Genomic DNA, 22,512 nt, shown 5'->3' with positions numbered 1-22,512 from the left:
AGTAATAAACAATTCCTTTTCATCATATAGAAAAAAAGAAATCAAAATACATCTTTTGTACAAAAAAAAGTAAAACAGTTCAGAGATAAATCATCTAGTCTGAGACTTCATCTTATAAACAGAAATGGGTAGAGAGAGCTACAGTTACAGAACTATTCTGCTTTACATTTAATTTTTTACAGGACTAAAAAAATCATGCAGAAATTCCTAATGCTTGTTTCCTGATACGGGCAAAAAAAGATACCTTTGTACAGATAAGGAAATTTTCTCAAAGAATAGTTGTGAAAACTAATCACTAATCAGCATGGTGCTTCTTACTGATCATAGTAATTCACAGATTTGATCAAGTCATGCATCTTACAAAAAACCAGCAAGAATTATCTTGTACTCATGATTGATTTTATAAGAGGCAGCTACTGAAATACTCAAATCATGAACATACTCTTAACCCATTACTAAAGAGGTAAGTCCTGGTTAGGGAAGGTGGAGTATCAAGACTCTAGCTTGTGGTCTAGAAAACCATTGTAACAGGTCCTTTCTTCAGAGCTGTTGATTTTGTTCTTTTCCAAATCCACTAACCAAAGCAAGCCTAATGATCTAATTTCTGGAAGCAATTAAATTACCTTGGTACAGTACAAAGCTACTCTGAGAAACTACAAAGAAAAGGATTCAGTTGCCTAAGCATAGGCAACTAGTGCCAATGGAAGAAACAATAGTCTGGGTTTGAGACAGTATTTGAGGTGTATCATTATATATTTTTTTTAAATCAGAGCCCTTTACTGTACACTATATAAAAAAAAACTGTTAGCATTTTCTTTTGAGATGATTTTCTGCACCACAGCTGCTATGACTTTGCAGTGAAGAAAACAGAACTGTTATCACTACAATTCAGGAAAGAAGTTGAAAAGAGAAGAAAAAAAAGAAAGGAAAAAAGGCTTCTTAAAGACAGCTAGAAGAAAGCATGCTGATTAAATTTTTAAAGAGAGACAGAGGGTCTACCTGTGTCTGCAAAAGACCAAGAAATTCTTGCATGTATTTTTTCAGATCTTACTGTTCAGTGCACATCTCAGATACTGCAGGACATCCAAGATGTCCTGGATATCTTAAGGTACCTAAAGAGGCATTAGATATCTATGTGGAAGCAAACAAATCTCTTCTTATGTCCCCACAGGTGGAAAATCTCAGCAATTTATCCAAAGTAAATATTCACATTAAAAATGTGTGAAACCTGCCCAACTATCTACCAAAAACTAGTGGAAAACGTACTGATGCAGAACCAGAAAGAAACCAGGATTCATGCATTGCTTCACTTCAAACTCACTACTACAAATACCACTACAAACTCCTAACCTTCCATTAACCCACAGATAGGGGAATAATTATTACTACTACAATTTCCTCTCCATTTTAGGTGTAATCTAATATAAAAGATTCATGATCCTGAGAGGTGAACCGTAGTTGTGAAGAGGCACCAGGTTTTCTTTTTTCCAGTTTCTTTTTAAAAACCCCCAACAATAAACTGAAATATTTAGAAATGCTAGCATTATAGTTGCATTTCAATAGCCATTCAGATCACTGCATGAACTTTAAGAACTGAATTAAGATGTGGAGTTGTATGCTCAAAGAATGTGCAGCAATTTTTTTTTAGAGTTTCTGTGAAATTTAAGATAATATTTCTCACCCTCAAGATACAAAAACCAGAAAGATAAACACCAAATGTAATGGATACAGTGATGGTGGGTGGGAAATTTATGCTATAGGCAAGTAGAATCATAGTATAGCTATTTGGTTATTAGCAGCTAAGTTCTTGAATGACTACACTACATCTCAGGTGGTTCTTGTGTAGTTCATATCCAGAATCTTCTGGGCCTTAAACAAGAGTTGGGAGACACTTCTGTGCCTCGGAAGTGTTGATGCCAATTACATGCTGAAGTAACAGAAGACTTGACAAAAATATGTAACAGAGAATTTCTTCTATACAAGAGGAATGTATTGACCTTTCTTCCTTTGGGGTTCCTGATTGACAGTGCCAGCAGTGCACCTCTCAGAACAAGGTAAGGTGTAGAAGACTCAGAGTCAGAGGCACATTCAGAGACTAACACAGACAGTGTTCAAGAATGATGACACATAACTTCTTTGTACTAAAACCAGAATGAAGATACCAAATTTCATTTCTAACTTTATTAATGTTGAAACAAATAAAAATAAGTCTTCGTACACAATAATTAAACATTGTAACATTAGACATTCAGTTAAATTACTTTCCCGTATGGTTATGTTCTGAATATTTTATATTACGCCATTTTCTATTGAAGACATCAAAAACGTACTAAATCATCAGGATACTGGCAATTGCCAACCCCTGTCCCCACCTAACTTGTCCTCCTCTATTCTATTGTTGCTTGAAAAGCATCACTGCACCCAGAAAGCATGAGTACATGTTCCTTGACAGAAGGTTCAGACTGAATCCTATTATGAAACTGTCCATGCAGAGGAGAACAAGATGAATAAAACTGGGATGAGAATAAAAGGCTGAAAATTCTAAAAATTGAACCATAACATAGTACAGATATTATTTGAAATTCAGGGTTTTTTTTAATTCACACCATTTTGAACATTTTTTTCTTCTCTGATATTCTTACAATTTTTACTTTTGAGTATATTTTCCTAATCCTATTTTTTAAATATTCTCAGTACACTAATAAAAATGGGGAAAAAAAAGACACCAGAGAGTATTAACAAATTTAGCAACATCTTAAATTGAAGAGAGTATTAACAAATTTAGCAAATCTTAAATTGATACCAGAAAATTTGCACAGGTGAAAAATAATAGCCAAGGAGTAAAAAAGGAACAGCTAGGCTTGACATGCTAAGAACTATTTTTTTAGTTTATATAATACTTCTTTCCAAATTAACTTTTGCTTACAATAATTTTTTTAAATTTTTATTCATGGTGATTAGGGAATTTCTTTAAAAATATATTGTGAAAATAATAAATAATAAGCCTGACATAATAGCTTTATAAAAAAAAAGGAATAGTGATTCTCAGAGTTTTCATAATTTACATAGGAACTCTTACCCTTTCCACTTTCCGCAAGGAAGTCTAAGATTGTATCGCAAATTACAAGTTTCTCAACAAACTGCGGTTACTGAGTGGACAGATACCTGGTGTAGTAACCACCCCACAATTCTCCTTCCACTACAGGTGCCACTGTCTCGATCAATTGTATCTTCTGTGGAATTCTCTCTTCTCCATTTCTTAAACTGATCTATTTTTTGCCCTTTTGTCATACTGAACCTTTACTGAATTTTCTAGTCTAAAGTATTAATAATTCAGTTCATATCTCAATACTTCAGTCACTGTCATAACTCCTTGAGACAGGTGAAATTCTTCTCCATTGACTCCTTTCTAGGCCCTTGAATATGTTTAGACAAAAAATCTTGTACAAACCAGAGCAGGTGCTACCTTTTATGTGGAGACAAAAGAGGAAATTCCATAAAAATGTGTTTGCAATTCACAACATGCATGTAGGTTAGCTAAGGTTTGAACTCCATGTTGTGAAGTTACCTTCTAAAATCACCAATAACTTCCTTTATTTGAGAGGAAAGATTTAAAGGAAATGATACAAGATTGAAGGAAATGGCAGAAAACCATGTCCATTAAAAGTAGGTAAAAGCAGAAAAAAACAACTGAATTTAAGGTACAGCCTCATAATTATTTTTAGCAGATTACTCATAATTTTTTGAGAAGATTATACAGTTTTTAAGATCATAGGGCTGTCCCTACCATTCCTAGAAGAATTTATTTAAAGATATTGAAGTCTTAAAACCTTCCATTACTGTTTGGAATTAGAATCAGATCTAAGTATTCCAAATTCACTGCCTTTATCCCTCTCTCACACTCGGATGTATCTGGCTGATAGATGATAAATAAAACGTACTTTTGGTCTACCCTTTCAAGTAAAATTGTGATCAATTTTTGGATTTTATGATAGGTCATCCACTTTAAAAGTGACTATTTCCCATAGTAAGGAAGTTGCAGAATGGCATCCTCCTGGGAGGCAAATCTGCAAGTATTTGAATACTTCTTTTGGATTCTGGCCAAATCACAGAAAGGAAAAGAATGTGAAACTTTCACAGCACTTATTTATGTGAATATGACTCTAACAATGCAGCAAAGGCAACAGGAAGTTTTAAATTTCACTTTCACAAGACTAAAGCCTTATTTTTCCTTTATTTTCCTGACTTGGAGTAATATGTAAATTTCTTGCTTTCTTGGAAACATACAGACACATTGCCCTTCTGATCACCTGTGGCAATTGCCTAATTTATCTTGGAAATTAAGTCAAACGTTCCCAGAGGAACATTTCACTGGTACCTTAGAAGAAAAGAATAATAATAAAAAAATCCACAATTGCAAAAGCATTTACATTATCCAAACAACACTAGGGAAACAGCCAAATTTATTTAGATGATATAATATTAACATTCACCACCTTGTGGAAATTCTGCACATATTCTAATACAGACAGAAGATACGCGTTAGAAGACACACGCATATCCGCATCTTCTAGAGCTTACTTCGTGACTGGAAAAATAGTTTGTCATTTAAGAGACCCTAAAATTATTATTAACAACTTGTGTTGCTATGTATGGCTATCAATCATAAAAGCCAATCCACTTATTACTCAACCAATCTTTAATGTTAAAGGTGAATAACTAATCTGAAGTCTTCCAAAACGCACCATTAAAAAGAAGACCTTTTGATGTACAGAAAACTATCCTTCACATTGTCTCCACTGTATATACAGTGAAACCCACAAAAAATATGGTATAGTTATTAATAATGATGGTCTCAGATAATGAGCTTTTGCAGCCTTTCTCAGCCCTTTAAGAAATAAATACCAGCTGATGACTTCTGACTTTCTAGGTATTTTCCTCTGATCTAAGATTTTTCTCAATTGTAGGCAACTTAGTAGAGCAGTCAGGGGAAGACACCTTGTCGTATTAGGATACGGGGAAATTAATTCTTACAGTTTCCTGATCCTGCCTGTTTTGCCATTAATCTAGAAGAGGTTCAGAGCAGCATCTTGCTGATGTGTAATAAATTTATTCTTTGACATTTTTTGACAAAAATACTCTGACAAGGACAGGCAAGAGAAAGGACCAGAAGTTCTGTGATGACTGGTGTATGAAAGATATTGAGGAAGAGATGCTGCTTATTACTAAAGGAAAAACACAGTAGTTTTCTGAGTGTATGGGGATCTGGAAGAACATCTCACAGAATAATCAAGAAAGTAAAATTGCCCAACAAGTAGAAAAGAATACACTGATGGTTTCCATTTGAAAGTTAGATTATCAGAAGCAGATGGCCAAGAGATGAAGCCAGATTGGTCTGGAAGACATTCCACACATGGACAAGGAATTAATGCAAGAAAATTCTTTGACACCCCTTTAGTGTAAAAAAAAAAAAAAAAAGACAATTCAAAATGATAATCTTCTTGTAGAATTCTATAAAGCAAGTAAGAAACATTAGGGAGAAAAAAAAATACCCACCCAAACATAAAACATAAAACAATCACTCCCAACAAACCACTCAATTTCTAGAGAAAAAAAACATAAAGGAAAAAGTTTACTACCTCCCCTGTAGCTTGTCCAGGAGTTCATTTCTGGTTTGGAAATTACACTAAATGAGTATAATAACCTATTTGTGTACAGGCCGTGTTCTGGATTGTGAAGAGCCCTAAATCAACATCAGAACATACATGTTTATGTTCATTAGCATCTGGAGTGCTGTGTCCAGTTCTGGGCTCCCCAGTTCAAGAGGGATAGGGAACCACTGGAGAGGGCCCAGTGGAGGGCTGCAAAGATGATGAGGGGACTGGAACATCTCCCTGATGAGGAAAGGCTGAGAGAGCTGGGCCTGTGTAGCCTGGAGAACACTGAGAGGGGACCTTATCAATGTCTGCAAATACCTTAAGGGCAAGTGTCAGGAGGATGTGGCCAGGCTCTTTTCAGTAGTGCCAAATGACAGGACAAGAGGCAACAGGCACAAACTGTAACATATATTATGTGTTCCTTCTGAATATGAGAAAGAACTTTACTGTCAGGGTGACAGAGCACTGGAACAGGCTGCCCAGAGAGGCTGTGGAGTCTCCTTCTCTGGAGACATTCAAACCCACCTGGATGTGACTGTGCAAGCTGCTGTAGGAGAACCTGCTTTAGCAGGGGGTTGGACTAGATGATCTCCAGAGGTCCCTTCCAACCCTGACCATTCTGTGTTTCTGTCATTCCCTTCTACATTATATTTTAATTCAGACTTTTGCAGTGATATGATATGAAGCACCATATCCTCCTAGTTGCACTGGTACAGAGACACTGGGTTATTCAAAAGGACAATGTGAACACATAGCCAAATAGTTTCATGATTAGGAAAAAGAAAGATTAAAAATTTACACCTCCACAGGAATTTGCATAACCAACCTTAATTTCACCATTGAAGTTATACCAGACTTAATTTCCTAGATAGATTAAGTCTCAGGTCCATTGTTCTTTAGATTTAAGAGAAGCTGTCATTATTTAACTTGTCTTCAGCCTTCCTACTGCCGTTGGTGTCAAAAAGAAAAATAGCAAGCACTCTGTTCATGTGCTGCTATCACAGTTACTCTGAAAAAGCTGTCACTTATCAAAGAAAAATTAAGGAGTATGAGAACTCTAGGAATACCGTTGGAGCTAGTAAATAAGGACCAACAAGCATAACTCAAGTTGAATCTAATACTGGCAACAAGAGTAAACAAATACAAAATTATTACAAAAAGGTTTCTAATAATGCATAAAATGAAAATGTAAAGTAGATATACAAATAGTGTAGTACAGAAATAAAGCTAACTTTCTTAAGAAGATGGAGCCTGGTAAGATACCTGTGAGGATGGTGCTTGATAAGAAGGCACTGTACAGCAGAGCTTGACAATTCCTACTTAAACTTGGCTAGAAAGCTTTGAATAGATACGTTTAGTATCAAGAAGTATGGATTGCGTTTCTATTGTATGAATCCCACATTTCAGAGCTTATGGTCAGCTGTAGGACCTGAAAGGATTTCTTTTTCTGCTTGGTTTCTGTGTCGGGCAGCTGCCAATTTCTGAAGCCCAAGATCTATCCCATACTTTGAAGCAGAATGTACATGTAGATGTGTTTGTGCGAACTGAAATGTCTCCATTGCCTGGTTGATGGGTCTTCCTATATTGCCAGAGCTAAACCTACCCCCAGATTTCCTCAGTGAGAATTTCCTTCAAACTTGCACTGGTAAGGCACATTTTTGGGTTTTTTTTTGTTTGTTTCTTGTTTGCTTGCTTTTGTACCTCCCCTTGCAGTGAGATTAATTTCTTTATATTGTTTCAGTTTTTTTCTTGTCACTTAGGACAACAGGCAAATGCACTCATTTGCCTTCCCCTCTCCTGTCTTCTGCCCCATTTTGCCACTTCATTATAGTTTTCATTTATATAGTATATATAGTAGTATACAACTACTACATTTTTACATGCGTCAAACTGCTAGAAAGTGTTTTATGGACTGTGCTGCATGGCAGCAGATCCTTCACAGATCTTTTTTGATAACGTATGTACTGAATGGCTGCCTGTGGTATGGAGAGACAGACTGGATTCAGCCAAAGCAGCTTCTAAGTTTCCAGGTTAATAGACAAGACAATGCAGACAGATACAACTCCTTTATGAGGCTCATACTGTCAACCAATGTTTGAAAAACTTAGCTGAAGCTCAGTTTACCCATTAATTACATACTGGAGTTGTCAAGTTATGGATATACTCTCAGGATAGTTTGCTTTAATTAAGTCATTTTAAGTTCTACAATTTTTCATAAAAGTAAGCAATTTATAGAATTTACAGCTTAATTATAAGAGGGACTATATATCAGCATGTATTTGATAATCTCCAAACGGGTTTTAATTGCCAGTTTTAAGAAAAACATTTCTTGGTTATGTATATCCTTTTCTTCACTCCCTATATAGTTTCTCTAAAAAAAGCCTATTTATAAAGGATAGCATCTAAAATAAATCTTTTTCCTCAACATAGTGATTCATAAGTGGATTATTTTCATTCAAGTTTTGATATTTCTTTTGGAGGCTCCTGAATTACCATATTGATCAAACATCCAACATGGGTGGTGGTGGAGTCAACAGAACAATGTATTGAAAGCTACAAAATTGTGAACATTTGACTGGTATTCTACATGTATTCTACAACCACAAATGACCTAGTATTTTTTCCCTAAAGTAACCATTTATCCATTATAATAGTTGTATTTTTAAACAGGTAAAGTAGCAAGATGTCTTAAATACTAAGACAGTATTTTCTGTTTAAGAATATAAATTTCCCCTGTTAATAGATAAGATACAGATAAATACAAGTGGCATGAGATAAAACTCTTTTGGGATAACATCATTCAGTTTCTGCAGAAGCTGTATCCCTAAAGAGAAAAATTTGCTGAAGGTCTGGAAGCAATTAGAACCTATTGTAGTGTTTTGGCTAACTAAAAAAAAAAAAAAAAAAAAGAAAAAAGTAATTGAACTCTAAATCTGTGTAAGAAGAAACTATACTGCAAAAATTCATATTGGCTATTTTTTTCTTTTAAATTGTATGTTTTATTGAAGAAATCTGCCACTCCAACAGCAACACAGCTGTGACATGCTCAACCAGGCTGAGGGAACAAAGACCAGCTAATCAAGCACAGATCTTGTCAAACATAACACATCTTCATCCATTTTATGTTAAAATAGACAAAATCCAAATGAAAATGCCTATTTTATGAAAAGTGAAAATCATTGTGTGTTTATTATCAATTATCTAGAAAAAAAATACATTCCAAGTACTTGGGTGTATGCTTTTGGTTTATATAAGAAATAAAGAAAATAAAGCCTTCAAACTAACCTAAATTTTATGAAGCAGATGATATTATGAAAAGATAAAATGGGTGCAAGGAAGCAAGTTACAGTGCAAGAGAGATTCAGAAAGTACAAAGAGTGAAGTTTTTGTTCTTCCTCAAACCTACAAATGATTCACTATCCCTACAGGAGTTCCTTTAAAACTTAAAATGTATTTTTCACAGAAACTCCAAATTCCTTTGGGGGAAAGGCTTGATTGCATATCCCTCAGAGTCTAAAAGGCTGCCCATATGAACTGAATTATCCATGACATGTACCTTCAGACATTTGTAATGTGATATTTCATGTAAATTTAGACCATACCTTGGACGTGAGCCGCTGGCAATGTTGATTTTATTCAGGAGCTCAGATAAGAAAAAAAATTCTGACATCCTTGCTAATCTGTAGTTGTTAACATGGAATTTCCAACATAAAGAGCATAAAAGCATCTAATTTGCTGTAGCAAATGAAAGGAAAACAAACTTCGCATTTCCCTTTCCTTTTCAATGTCTAAAGTTACTCTGTTCTGTGCAAACAAAATTGCACTTTTCAAAGGTTTTTAGTATCGTCATCTATCTTTTAAGTGACACATTTCAAACTTGCCCATATAATCTGTAGAATGTCATTCAATTTGAATATGAAGGATTTACCCATGTTAGGAAGAAAAGCCCTAGTTACATTAGGATTACTAAAAAACCACAGTACTTTACATAGTCTTTCCAGTTCATATTACTCAATTTATCATATGGAAAAGCTCAGGCAGCACTATCTCTTTTTTTATAGAGATGAGTTAACCTCATTTGCTGTGGACCACATCTCCTACGATCCTGATTCCAAGTTCTGTTAGCTATAGGCTCGATTACGATATTACGCTGTCTCCTATTCTCTTCTAGCCATTTTATGCGTTAGCATTTTTATAGCATTTACCTCATGTTTCCTTTTGACAAATAGTTTCAAAATGTAAAGAGAAAAAAAGAACACAATTTTTACTTCAGATGAATAGAACTACAGACCTGTTTGTTTAGTACACCTATAGGATTAAATAGAATATTCTGAGGAGAGGCATTTACAGAAGCTATACTTTTGGAGTTAGGAAGATGAGGGGAGGACAATGCAATTTGCACCACTACTGCCCCCTGTTGACCAGCTCCTGTAGAAACATTTAACATCACCAACGAACATTAACGGTATTAGCTTCTAAACATCAGGACACACAAAATCTTCCTTATTTAGAGGATAAGAAAACAGCCCTGAAGTATCAGATGGGGTAAAAAAACTGAAAGCTTGCAATTTCCCAAGTAACTGGGTAGATTGAAAGCAGTTCTCCCAAACAAACAATGAAGAAAACTAATAAATATTCAAAACTTCAAAATGATTAGGCTCTTCACATTATTTCAGGTATAATATGAATATTATCTTTAAAATAGTCACTTTTATTTTAAAATAATAAATAACACATATAATAGCCATAAAAACAACAAATTGATTTAGCTACATTTGTTACATAGCTTTACTGGGATGTCTAAAGAAAAAGCATTGCAGAAAGAGCTTAAATTTCTCTCTCTTCCTTTCAATCAATATTTGAGGCAAAGTTTCATCTCTAGGGCCCTTAATGGCAGGAATTCCTGGAGCCAGCAAATGAGTAATGTTAAACCTATGATTAGATGATGAGGCCATCAAAGACACTAGATCCTAATGCTACATTCCACTTCATTCCTGAGAACTGCAGTAAAACCAAAGGCTAGGAAGAAAGGACTCTAAGTTATTCCTTCCCTGAAGAAAATGCTTCAAAAGATGCTAAAAAAAAACAAACAAAAAAACCCAAGGTTGCATGACATGAACATAGAGCTCAAAAGCCTTAATGGATCTTTTGGAATTTTCCTGGAACCTGGGACTTCACCATTAGGTAACAAATTTTTCAAGTGCCCTGCTGGATAAGGTTTGAAGTTCAAACCCCACTGAGGATTCCTGCCAGGGATGTATTTTTCTTTTACTTTTCCCTAACCAATATCCACCCTGGCTAAAAGAGGAAGAAATAAAAAGGAAGATACAAAAAGAAAAAAAAATAATAAAGGAAAACAAGATTTAATGATTTCCTTATGACACAAGCATGAAGAAAGACAACCTACGGACTGGCAAACAGAAGCAGCAGGTAAATTAGAACTCCCTCCCCCAAAATCAGTTGTTAATGGTAATTATTTTCAGATAGATTCCTGAAAAGTAGATCTTGATTTCAATTACCCCTAGAAACTCATTTGTTTTCAGTACATTTTTGGTGCATGTTCTCAATGTACAGCAGTGAATGCTCAAGTAAAGCTACAAACAAGTAATTTCCTTGATAGTAATATAACAAGTTAACCTGGGCATTTTATATACTAACTTGGTTTGAGTTTAACTGGTATTGTAAATCTGCGGGGGACTTGGTAAATGAAATGCTGTTAATAAGTCTTTAGAGAAGTGTAAAAACTTGTGAAGTTATTTGGATCTGTTAGGCCATCATATTTTTCTTGTATTTTACAAAATGAGCAATATTCTAAAATATTTGTTGATAACTTATTACTGGCAGCTTAAAGTAAAAGGCTATATATATGAAATTAGCCAATAACACTTCTGTCAAAACAAATAAAATTAAAATTGATATATAAACAACCCAAAAAATATGAGGAATTATTTTAGTCTTGAGTATTTTACTTGTGAAAGCAACTCAAAATGTTAACTGATTCAGATTTCTGAGAAACCCATTACTGATATGCTAAAACCCCAATAATTAACTATAGCATTTTTAAAATAGAAATAACCTGCTGCCAGTCCTTGAGGACTATCTAATAATTTTATATACTGAAAGCTACACAAAATATCCAGTACGTTGTCATGTATATCAAAAGTAATAAAGTCACCACAAAATAAGGTTTTAAAAGTTACTAACTCAAAGGCAGATTTCAACATTAAATTATGACAACAGTATCCTATTTACATAATTCTAAATAGGAACTGGCTTTAAAGTGAGTTCATACACAGAAAAAGTGCATAAAGTACATCCATATCTTCTACAAAACGAATGCAAATATACCTTGTATACCACATGAATATAGACAAACTATACAATATATATAAAAAAATATCTGCAATTTATATGCTACCAGGAGAGTTTAATTTGTATTTTCTTATAACGAAATGGAAGAAACAAACGGCAAGATAGAATTCTTAGGCTGGCAGTAATGCGGCACTATGCAAAGAAACTAATACAATTAATACCAGAGAATGTCTTACCTGTGAACAAAGCAGCATAACAAGTTCAACCACTGAAGTACTTGACTTCATACAAACCAGACCTGCAATAAATAGTCAAAGATGAATTTAAAAGATTGGTGATATTTAGTTATTATAGATTCATGGTTTCAGAAATTCCATAAAATATTTGTAATGTATTTTTTGTCACTCAAATACACTAAAACAACTTTCAAGCACAAATATCTAAGAATTTCAGATTCAAACATACTTAAATGTTCAGAGAGCAACAAAGAATCACCTGGAATAATCTATACCAGGTTCAGGACAGAATGTGTTTTGATTAAGTCTTTTTGGTACTTAGCTTAGTTCAGTATTTAGCTAAATAAATAAATACCTATCTATACCATCCAAAGCAATTTACTATAAACATAAGAAAATAATCTTTGAATATTAAATCCTGTAAATTCTTAGGAATAAACATTCAGATGTTATCAAGTAGAGCATAAGGCCTCTGCTTAGAAATTGTTTTAATTCATCTGGTAACTGATTTTCCTGTATTTGAAAGCTTGAGTGTGAATGAAAGAGGCATTCATGTGGAATCTTCTCTTTATTAAAATTATAACCCATAATTTGTAGACCGTGTTTCTTAAAACAAACCTTGAATTATGCAGCCTAACTGTTATTTATTGTTTGTACTTCATTTAAATGATCAGTACCACCAATATAGATACTGGTTTGCAGCTTTGGAAATGCAAATTCACTTTCTGAGAGAAGGGTATAATATCTAAGTATTTAAAAGATGCATCGTACAGAGACAAGGAGGAAATTACACTTCTACTGTTAACTTTATATATGGTAGTTTCTGTTACCTAAAATCATACAGACGTTGATATGAAGGTTTAAGGCATGGAAACACTTTGTTTGTACTATAAAAATGATAAATTCACACATCTAAGGCTTACAGCTAAGGACTAAATAGGAAGCTGAAAAGCAAACTGATGTGCTTTAAGTAGGTTCCTACAAACAGCGATTAGAGACAAAAGCACTCCTACACAATAGCACATATATTTATTGTGGGTAGCAGATAAATACCCTTTTGTGCCCATTTTGCTAACAACCCCATCCTTATTGTATACTAACACAGAACAAGCTGTAAGAAGCCACTAGGATTCCATTCTATCAGATATATGGGCAGACAGTTAACTAATGAAATAAGAGGCAGATGTGCAAAGCTCATTTAGGGAGACAATTGTTGTAATTGATCAGCTATTCTCATGCTCAAGTGCTAGAGGAGCAGAAAGATTAATGGGATACTTATCACCTGCAGGCTACCTCCACTTTCTGAAAGCTGACAAAGAAAATCCAAACAGAAGACGGAACTTTACAGTTAAGCCAATGCAGGTAGCACAGAGACGTCAAATATTTTATCATAGAATGTTCTCTGGTTTATTATGAGTCCACCACATATTCTGTAAAACTAAAAACCATATCTTTTCTGTTAATACACTCACCATCTTTCAAAATCAGACCTCAGGTGTATTAAAACATGATCAAAGAAAAATAATGCTCCTAGAAACATTCCCATGCTACAGTCTTCTAAATCTGTACATGTCTGTACCTTCTGATTTTTCATCAAAAGAATGAACGTGTCCAGAATAAGCACCATACACAGTTATGGAAAATAAACCAATTAAATTACATAAGAAAAGTTTATGCATCAACAGTAATTTCTTTGTATCTTCACCAACTTTCCAAAAAGAAGAGAAAAGTCGATGCAAAATATACATTTTGAAGAGAAACACACAATGACTATTTCCTGGCTTAATTCATTAAAGTAGAAGTTCATAACTTTCAAAAACAGTTGGTGATACTTATACTGCCTGTGTACCTTCAAACAATATGAAAAAAAGTTTGGAGCATGGACCAAAACAAATGTATCTAAAATGGCACAAAGCTGGGATAAGTACTCATAATTGTCATCCAGGTAACAATGATGATCAGTATGAAAAATAATAAGATTTTTTGTGTACTATATCTAACTTTTTAATAGCCTGATGATTCTATGGGCTTGAGTAAAGAGGTCATGTCACCTAAAATGGATATATTTTCTCTGTTTGTCCGGACATCACTTGGTAATTTTTGTACATCACATCTAATCAACTGCAAGTTTGGATGTAGCATTCTAGCATCAGATAGGAGAACTGGACTGATTTTGGTGAAATTCAGAAAAAGAAAGAGGATACAGGACTGACATCTGGTTAGCACATCAGCACACCCATTAGTTGCAGCCAGCTCTGTAATTCCCTGCTGACGAAACAACCCATATTAATAGCCACTAACACCTCTCGTAGCCAGCAGTATTTAAAACTTGGCATTCTAGGAGGCTGGTTTTCATGTCAAAAAGAAACAAATAACTATCTTAGGGAAAGCAGCACTTTTCATATGTGAAAATATAGAGGGAGATAGGAAAGCTTCATAAAAGAATTTCATGGCATCAAAGATGGATGCAAGGAATACAACTTCGCAGAGAGCTCAGTCTACAGAAATCAAGTGTGCAGCACTCTAATTACAAATAAGCAAAAATAGGAGGAGCCATGACAGAAAACGGGGAATCCCATGCATCTTGGTGGGTAGGAAGAAGGAAATAGAAACAAATACTTTCTATTGACCTTTAAGTATTCATACCATACATTCCTTGAAGTAAAGCAGAATACAGAAATGTGAAAGATTCATAGCAGGGCCACCATAAGCATTGTAAGCTTCTTGCTTATCAGACTCCTGTTCCCACTTCAGGGACTCCTTGCACTCAGATCATGAGGGAAAGTGTGTGCCCTCCATTACATGCTCAATTTCCTCCCTCCTAGCTGTCAAGGGCTCTATCTTTGTGTCCCTCCTGCTTCTTCCTATTTTTGTTTATTTCTGATTAAGCAGTTAAAATTTCAAATAAGTAACAATTTTTTTCCTATTACACAAAACACAGTTAATCTTCAGAGTTTACTGCCAGAGCTGTTGTGGAGTCCATAGTAGAGAATTATAAAACCAGATCAGACTGAGTGGAAGACAGATCCATTTGTGCCCATTAGGAAAAATTGTCAGAATGCAATCTCTGGTTTATGAAGATCCCACATAATCAGATGCTGTAGGAGTAAGTTAAGGAAAAATCACCATCCCCATCCTGTTTAACTTACCCTACATAGACCAGAAGAAAGATAATTTTAATACCTTTTGGTTTTTAAATCTGCACTATCCTCTGTTCTAACTGTTCTAAGTCCAACTTGCGTGAATTGCCTCACTGCTCTTGGCATGGTACAGACACTAAAATAATTTCCTCCAGCAGACAGTATATATTTTAAGAGACAAAAATAAAAAAGGAGGAGGAAAATGTTCTGCTCCCCTTTTACAGACAGAAGAGAAGACACAAACTGGTTGAGGTACCTTCATAAAATCAAAAATACAATTTGTAACATGAATCAGAATAAAGATAATTTCCTAAGTCCCAAATGCACTAACAACTGCTTATTCTTCCTCTTTACCATTTTGCAGGATTTGACAGAGATTTTGAGAGTGTGCAATTTATTAGTTTTAACATAATGAGAAACAAAAATGATAACAAGCTTTGAAAAATAATGGCTTCTCTGAATGAGGAGCGCACAGAAATCTATTTTCAGTTCTCTTTCTCCCCCACTTAACTCCAATGAGAAAAAGTATTTGCAATTCAAACTAAAACTGTTGCCTGCATTCTTCGGCTGCAGATAAGTTCTTCCTATACCATCTGTATCAAATGCCTTTAAAGAAGCTAATGTAATTACTAAAATACAAGTGGATATTTCCTGCATACAGCAAGGTTAAAAAGGTCACTGTTTAACTGAATGGAGTACGTGCTTTTTATATTTGCTGTTCTTAGTACTTTCCTTCATGGTCTATTCTCAGTCCATTAAATATAGCCATCAAAATTCAGCAATTTAATAGCAACAATGACCACATATATGGATGCAAAAACTGGGAGCATCAAGTGCATGACCTTAGCTAATCTGGAATAAATGATGTATGCCTGGCAATTATCTCAAAATGCTCTGGTTTACTTGACTACTTTTTCAGAGTTCTTCTGTTGGCCCAAAGATATGCTAATTATTTCTTTTCACTATGACTTATTAATGTCTAAAAAAAGATTAATTTCAACTATACTATTTTAGTCATGCCTGTGGCATTAATGAAGTCATGGGTTCAAAACCTCGAAGCTGCCATGCTGAACTAGTCAGTGTGAATTTCTATTTTGAAGAAATATAACGTAGGCTGATAAAATCAATTTTAAAAAAATCCTTATGAAATAAGATCATGGTTTTGAACTTCCTTTTATTATTATTAATACAATGTGTGTACGAGTCTAACTGAATACCACCACAATTTCATCTGGTCTTTATCAAGGTTTGCCTGCATTTTCTTTCAATGATTTTACTTTGTGTCAACTTAAACCCTTATTGGAACTGGAATCAATTGTAATATTAGCAAACCCAAAAGTTATATGTTTTTATATCTTGTGTTCAACTTAGAAAAAAGATTCAATTAACTATACTTTAGAGGCTGCAGAAATCTTTCACTCAGTTATAGCATCTACTCATATGAAAGTCTCAGGTATGGCTAAATAAAAAGCTTCAGAAACTTTAATCCATTTAACTCAGTTTACAGAGAAAACTTGGCCTTTATTACTCCTTTACAGCATGTCATCAAAACTACAGGAGCTTTGTATAGTAAAAAGTGCTTATGACAAAATAAAGACATACTATTATATGCATTATTTTATTAACATATGAAAAGTGCATACAATGTACCTGGAAATGAGCATTAGGTCCTAAGTTAGACAAAAGAAAAATCAGAAAATACTAGAATTCTCCTTTTTAACTTCTATTTTTGTTAGGTCAGCTATTTTCTATTTCCTACTCATACAGTCTTACACGTAATTTAAATAAAATTGTATTGTTTCAAGTTATTAATTATAATTACTCTTCCCATAATCCTCACTCACTTCTGTGCCAATAGACAGAGTAGGACTCTTCCGCGGGTAATTACCACTCACAAATTTTGTCTTCATTTTTAATAGACTATTCCCTTCTACTCTGTTCAACATTTGTTAGTAATGGCTAAACAAAGTTTCAAAGACAGTTCATGCTGATGACAGAAACTAAAGCATATTTTGGCTGTGACAGTACCAGGAAAAAAGTGATAGTGATATTTTGGTTGGAAATACAAGTTTTCCTTCCAGTTTATTTTTCTTGCAAAATGTCTTTCTTCTGCCATCAAAATCTTATGGTGAATGTTTTCTTGAAATGTTTTGCTAAATCCAACTTAGAATCAAAGAAATAAACTTAGGATTTCATTTTTGACCATTAATTAAAATTACTTGGATAGTTGAAATTTACATTATTGCCTCTCTGCCATATGTTGTCAACCTAGATTAAAACTGATGTTTTTAATCAATCATCAAGTTGTTGGTGAGTTCACGACAGATCTGAAAAGAGAGAGTATGGAGGGAAAATACAAAGACAGGTGAAAAGTTAGGAAGTAAATGCTAAGTATGCAAAACTATTAACTGAAAAGACAGATGTTCTTATTCCAAGTAAGGTAATTATTAGCGGGGAAAAAAAAAGAAAGCAAGATGTGTATTAACCAGAATGTAATGTTTTACAAGATTACACTCAGAATTGGTTTTAGAACCATACATATGTCATATATTTTGTAGACAATTAAATTACACTAATGGTCTTAATTTATGAAAAGAAAAAGCTGGCAAATATTCAGGAATTGCAGAAAGTCTGCAGATGGAAATCATAGCCATGTTGCAGAATAATTACATCTTTACTTTTACTAGATGAAAGGAATCACTATTCTAAAGAATGTAAGTCAGAAAAATAACAAAGTCAGGGTTATGGATTTAACAATTCCCTTCAGCAGCCTTGACTGGCAGAACACAACATCACCACCAACTCTAGGGACCATGAAGGACGGCTGTATTAGTACTCCAGACCATCCTTTGTATGGGTAGGTCAGAACAGAAGAGTGACACAGAAAAACATAATGAATATGAATTTGACTCAGTGCTTTTGGAGTTGATCAAGACAGTTATACTTCTTATAGGATTTTTTGTTATGGTGAAAGACACTGTACAATATATGCAATATTCTTTATATCTGGTGCTCGAAAATCTAGGAAAGGTATCATCCAGGTTATCAAATGAAATAACTTTTAAATATTATCAGAAATCTTCAGATAAACACTGTAAACATTGGTAGGTCAACACAAAAAAATAGATTTTAATCTGTTCAACCCCAACATAAATGATTCTGCCCCTTTAGTCAAATTTGTAAAATAAAATGGGCCTTAACACTAGGACATTTAAAAGAATATTAATGTTATGTAACAGTTTCTTGAGTTATTTTATGTTATGCTATTAAAGTAAGAAAACCTATACTTCTTCACACTGCAGTTATTAAAAAGGAATCTAAATGACGACTATAAAATATCCAGATGGAATCACCGAATGGCAAAAACACTTGAAAGCATACCCACAGAGAGGGGATTTATTACTACATATCAATGATTTACTTTTTAAAATTACAGACTTTAGTACTATGATGTCATGAGCTGTAATGATATTGACAAACTGATGCTGGTGTTACATTACTGTAAAGAGTCTAGTCTTACATCGACGTATGGAATTTTTGTTAATTTTCCATTAGTGCTAATGGGATGCACAAATTCTTGTTCATCAAATGAGAAGGAGACTACTCAATCTATAAAATAAAATCCACTACCACTGTTCCATTCCATATCTCACTGAAGATTTTAAAAACTGATCCAGTTTTTCATTTAGCACTTGTGGTAATTTCTTTCTTGGCCAATGGTCCATTGGAGTTTACTCAATATGTGCATTTGTGTTTCTCTATCCTTCTTTTAAAATAGGATCTCTTTGGAGGGATCTCTTTAATTTGTTGTGAGGTAGTGATGCCTATTTAACTGCGATACCAGAACAGATCTAAAATTTATATCAGTTGATCATGTATCTGTTGGGAACTTGTTCTAGTTAGCATTAATAACACAAAATTACTCTTTTCACATAAAAGAATACAACACAAATGTTAATTATTAAGAAAACAATTCCCTGCTAAATTTAACAGGTTTTTTTTTTTTTTTTGGAAGGATGATACTTATATACTAGAATTTATTTTGGAAACGAAATGTGTTTCCTTCTCTTCTAAAGCACCCTTCTAGACAATGGATCAAAACAACTGAACTGGTTATCACACTGCACTGCAGCTGATCAAATAAAAACACCTCTAATCTTGAAAATGTCTATAAAATTTAGCTATTGCTTTTCTGTTAAAGTCTACTTTAGCTTCAGGTAGGCTTGAGTAACTTATAAACATTTTATCTCAGTGGAAGCCTGGAAGAACTAAAAAATACACTACGCTTAGAGGTTCTGGAAAATCCAAATCTCTTATTTATCTAGAAAGAATCTCAATGAAAACCATTCAAATAATTTTCCAAACACCAAACAGTCCACTGTGAATATTAAAATATGATCCTGAAAGTCGTCTTATTTTCCCCTTTATCCTATAATATGGCTCAAAGTTGTAGCTAAATTTTTGCCACAGCTGCTGCCCTAGATATTTTATTTCAATGGATGTAGTAAGAAAAAATATTAATGGAAAAATATATTTACAAATTAATTTAAAATGAAAATGTAAAATGTGTTTCAAGTTTTGGTGTGGTATTTTCTCAAGATGCCATTCCTTTCCTGATCAAGTTGCTTTTTTTGTGATTCAATTTGTAGAAAAACTACTAAATGAAAACACCCAATAACAAAGAAGTTTTCACATATTAAATACATCTGGGAAAAACCAACTCTTCTGAGATTTTGTGTTCTACAGATCCCTCACAGTGTTCTTATTTAAATGAAGAAACATCTACACCTCCTTTTCTTTTTTCTCAGTCCTTCATGTCCTCTCAGATCTGTGTTACAGGAAATTAATATGGGAAGAATTACCTTAACAGTGCATTGTTTTCAAAAAAGTATACAAACAGAAATCAGAATACTAATTTCACTCACCAACACAAGCAAATGTTTATACCTTTAGTAAACCTATGGTTTCTCTTTTTTTTTTTTTTTTTTTTTTTACATTTTAGTAAAAAATGCTTTCTCTTCATCTTAAGAATCTTTTCCAATTCTATCTAAAGCTGTCAAAAGTGACCTCCTGGACAGGAGGGATCATCACTATGATCCCAAATGGCAGTGTGTAGCATATCACACTTTCCCTGAAAATGCATTACTTGATGTTATTTCTTCGTTAGGTATGAGGTTTTATTTTTTTCCTGAAATTTATCAACTTTTCCTTAGTTTCAGTCTATAATTTATTCCTATTTGATGCCCTATTTTCTGTGCTTATTTATTCTTTTTTGTTTCTTCCCTCTTTTTATAAAACATAATAGTTGCCTTTTGTTTCCTTCTTTCTAGTACTACCTTCTAGTTCTTTGTTACATTCCTTCCTTGTACTAGGGGGGAATCATCATGGCGTGACATAACTGAAATGTGCGTATGGTGAACAACAAAAAAGGAAGGTGAGAAAAGGATAAACTGCACAGCAGTAAAACCCCTTATTCTTTACTGGTCCTTATTTTCTTATATTTCTTCTCTTTGGCAACCTTGGGGCCATACTGAGATATCAGTGAGTGAACCAGTGAAGCTACAAATAGGAAGTATATCAAAACCTCACTGAACTCATGTAGCTAAATTTCCAATTTCCTAAATTTCCTAAATTTCCTAAATTTCCAAGCCTAAGATGACCATTATTTTAAATAGGTATGATCTCCTGTGTAGCGTAACCCACCAGCTAATTTTTGTATCTACTTGAGCAAACTGTTGGTGAACTAATACTTTGTTTAAATGGTAATTCTTTCTGAGATTTTGATAACAAAGAAAAAAACATCTCCATTTCCACACTGAACTTTGCTGACCTTGGTTGGCAGCCACCAGATCTTGCTCCTATCCTGAAGCCCTACTGACAAATGGTAATCATTCTAAAACAGTGTCTCTCAAAACACAGAACTGTACCGCAGTCATAGATCTCTTGAAATAACTTGTATTTCTTGTGTTTCAGTTTTCTTTATTTACTTGACAGTAACATTGTTATGGGCTCTCCCTAGACCTGCTTTGACATCACTTTGCCATCTTAATTTGACATATCAAAACTGTCTCTGTTGTCTGACAAGTTCTTTCAGCATGAGGGTTTCCCACTGCAAGAAAATCTCCACAGACAACATCACTGTTAGTATAAAAAGATTGGATCATAAAATTCCACATACCAACAGACAAAAATAAGACATGATATAAGACAATATATGTTTAGCAGGTTTGTGTTTTTTGGGGGACTTAAATCTTAACATAACATTACACTGAACGCAGTGAAGATGTATTGTCTTAGTTCTTGCAAAAATAATCCCAAGTCTGTAGGGAGTCTGTTAACATCTAGATAAATCAAGTTTGATGGTTCTATTAATGCTTATGATATCGTTAACATTTATTTCTATGAAAAATGAAGGGCTCTATATATAGGTATATTTTTAAGATTCAAGTGTAGTAGTTTGTCATGTTAAATGATTCAAGAGTTTTCGTGGAATATTCTATGTTTATGCCTTGAAGGCGTGGAAACAAGCACATCCATATCCAATAGGATGAACTGTAGAAGTGCCTTCGAATCATCAGGGCAAGTAAGGCAGTTTTGTAAAATTGGTCACTGATTAAAATGTTTCAGTCTGGGTCAGAAAAACAGGTGATAAGTACACACAGCGTTAAGGAGTATAGAAGGAGCAACTGTGACCAGCCAGAATGCAGTTAGTTTTGTAAAGAACCTGGACATGGGCTACATGGAAAAGGATTATTAGACTGCCTCATGAGAATTACATCTTTCCAGGCAAAATCTGATACAGAGATGTTACTTGTACCCTATAGTTTATCAGAGCTAGGTAGTTCTCTGGAAAATACTGCTGGGATAATAAAGTAGATTGATTCCATTTTTAAGCCTTTAGAGGACAAAGGGTGGGGCAAATACCTGCCTAACTGTTTCAAGTCCAAAATCAGGCAGAATCCCCTGCTGAGTTCTGAATGATGAATTAAGTGGAATAAGAACCAGAGAACCTCTGCCTGTGGGGAGCTTCAGTCACAGCATGAACATCCTGTAGATACTGAATACCTTTTTGGCATACCACCTCGTTTTTCTTTGGACCTGGACAGTAGAGGAGAAAATAATAAGGGGCAAGAAGGTGGCTGTTCTAAAAAAAATAATAAAGTAATT

At 34.1% G+C, this 22,512-nt stretch overlaps 1 protein-coding gene across 6 annotated transcripts in view; it reads right to left on the bottom strand.

The window, feature by feature from the left end:
* Positions 1 to 22,512, bottom strand: part of NBEA (neurobeachin) — a 509,705-nt gene that overhangs the window by 248,796 nt on the left and 238,397 nt on the right. For all 6 annotated transcript variants that reach the window (XM_037377448.1, XM_037377449.1, XM_037377452.1 and 3 more), the window contains one exon: positions 12,206 to 12,267. In XM_037377448.1, the coding sequence (XP_037233345.1) occupies positions 12,206 to 12,267 (62 nt within the window). The remainder of the gene's footprint in view (positions 1 to 12,205; positions 12,268 to 22,512) is intronic.

This window comes from Falco rusticolus, chromosome 2 (assembly GCF_015220075.1).
Source record: "Falco rusticolus isolate bFalRus1 chromosome 2, bFalRus1.pri, whole genome shotgun sequence".
Classification (NCBI taxonomy): domain Eukaryota; kingdom Metazoa; phylum Chordata; class Aves; order Falconiformes; family Falconidae; genus Falco; species Falco rusticolus.
The sequence above is the reverse complement of the archived record's forward strand: the minus strand, read 5'-3'. Positions and strand labels throughout refer to the sequence as shown.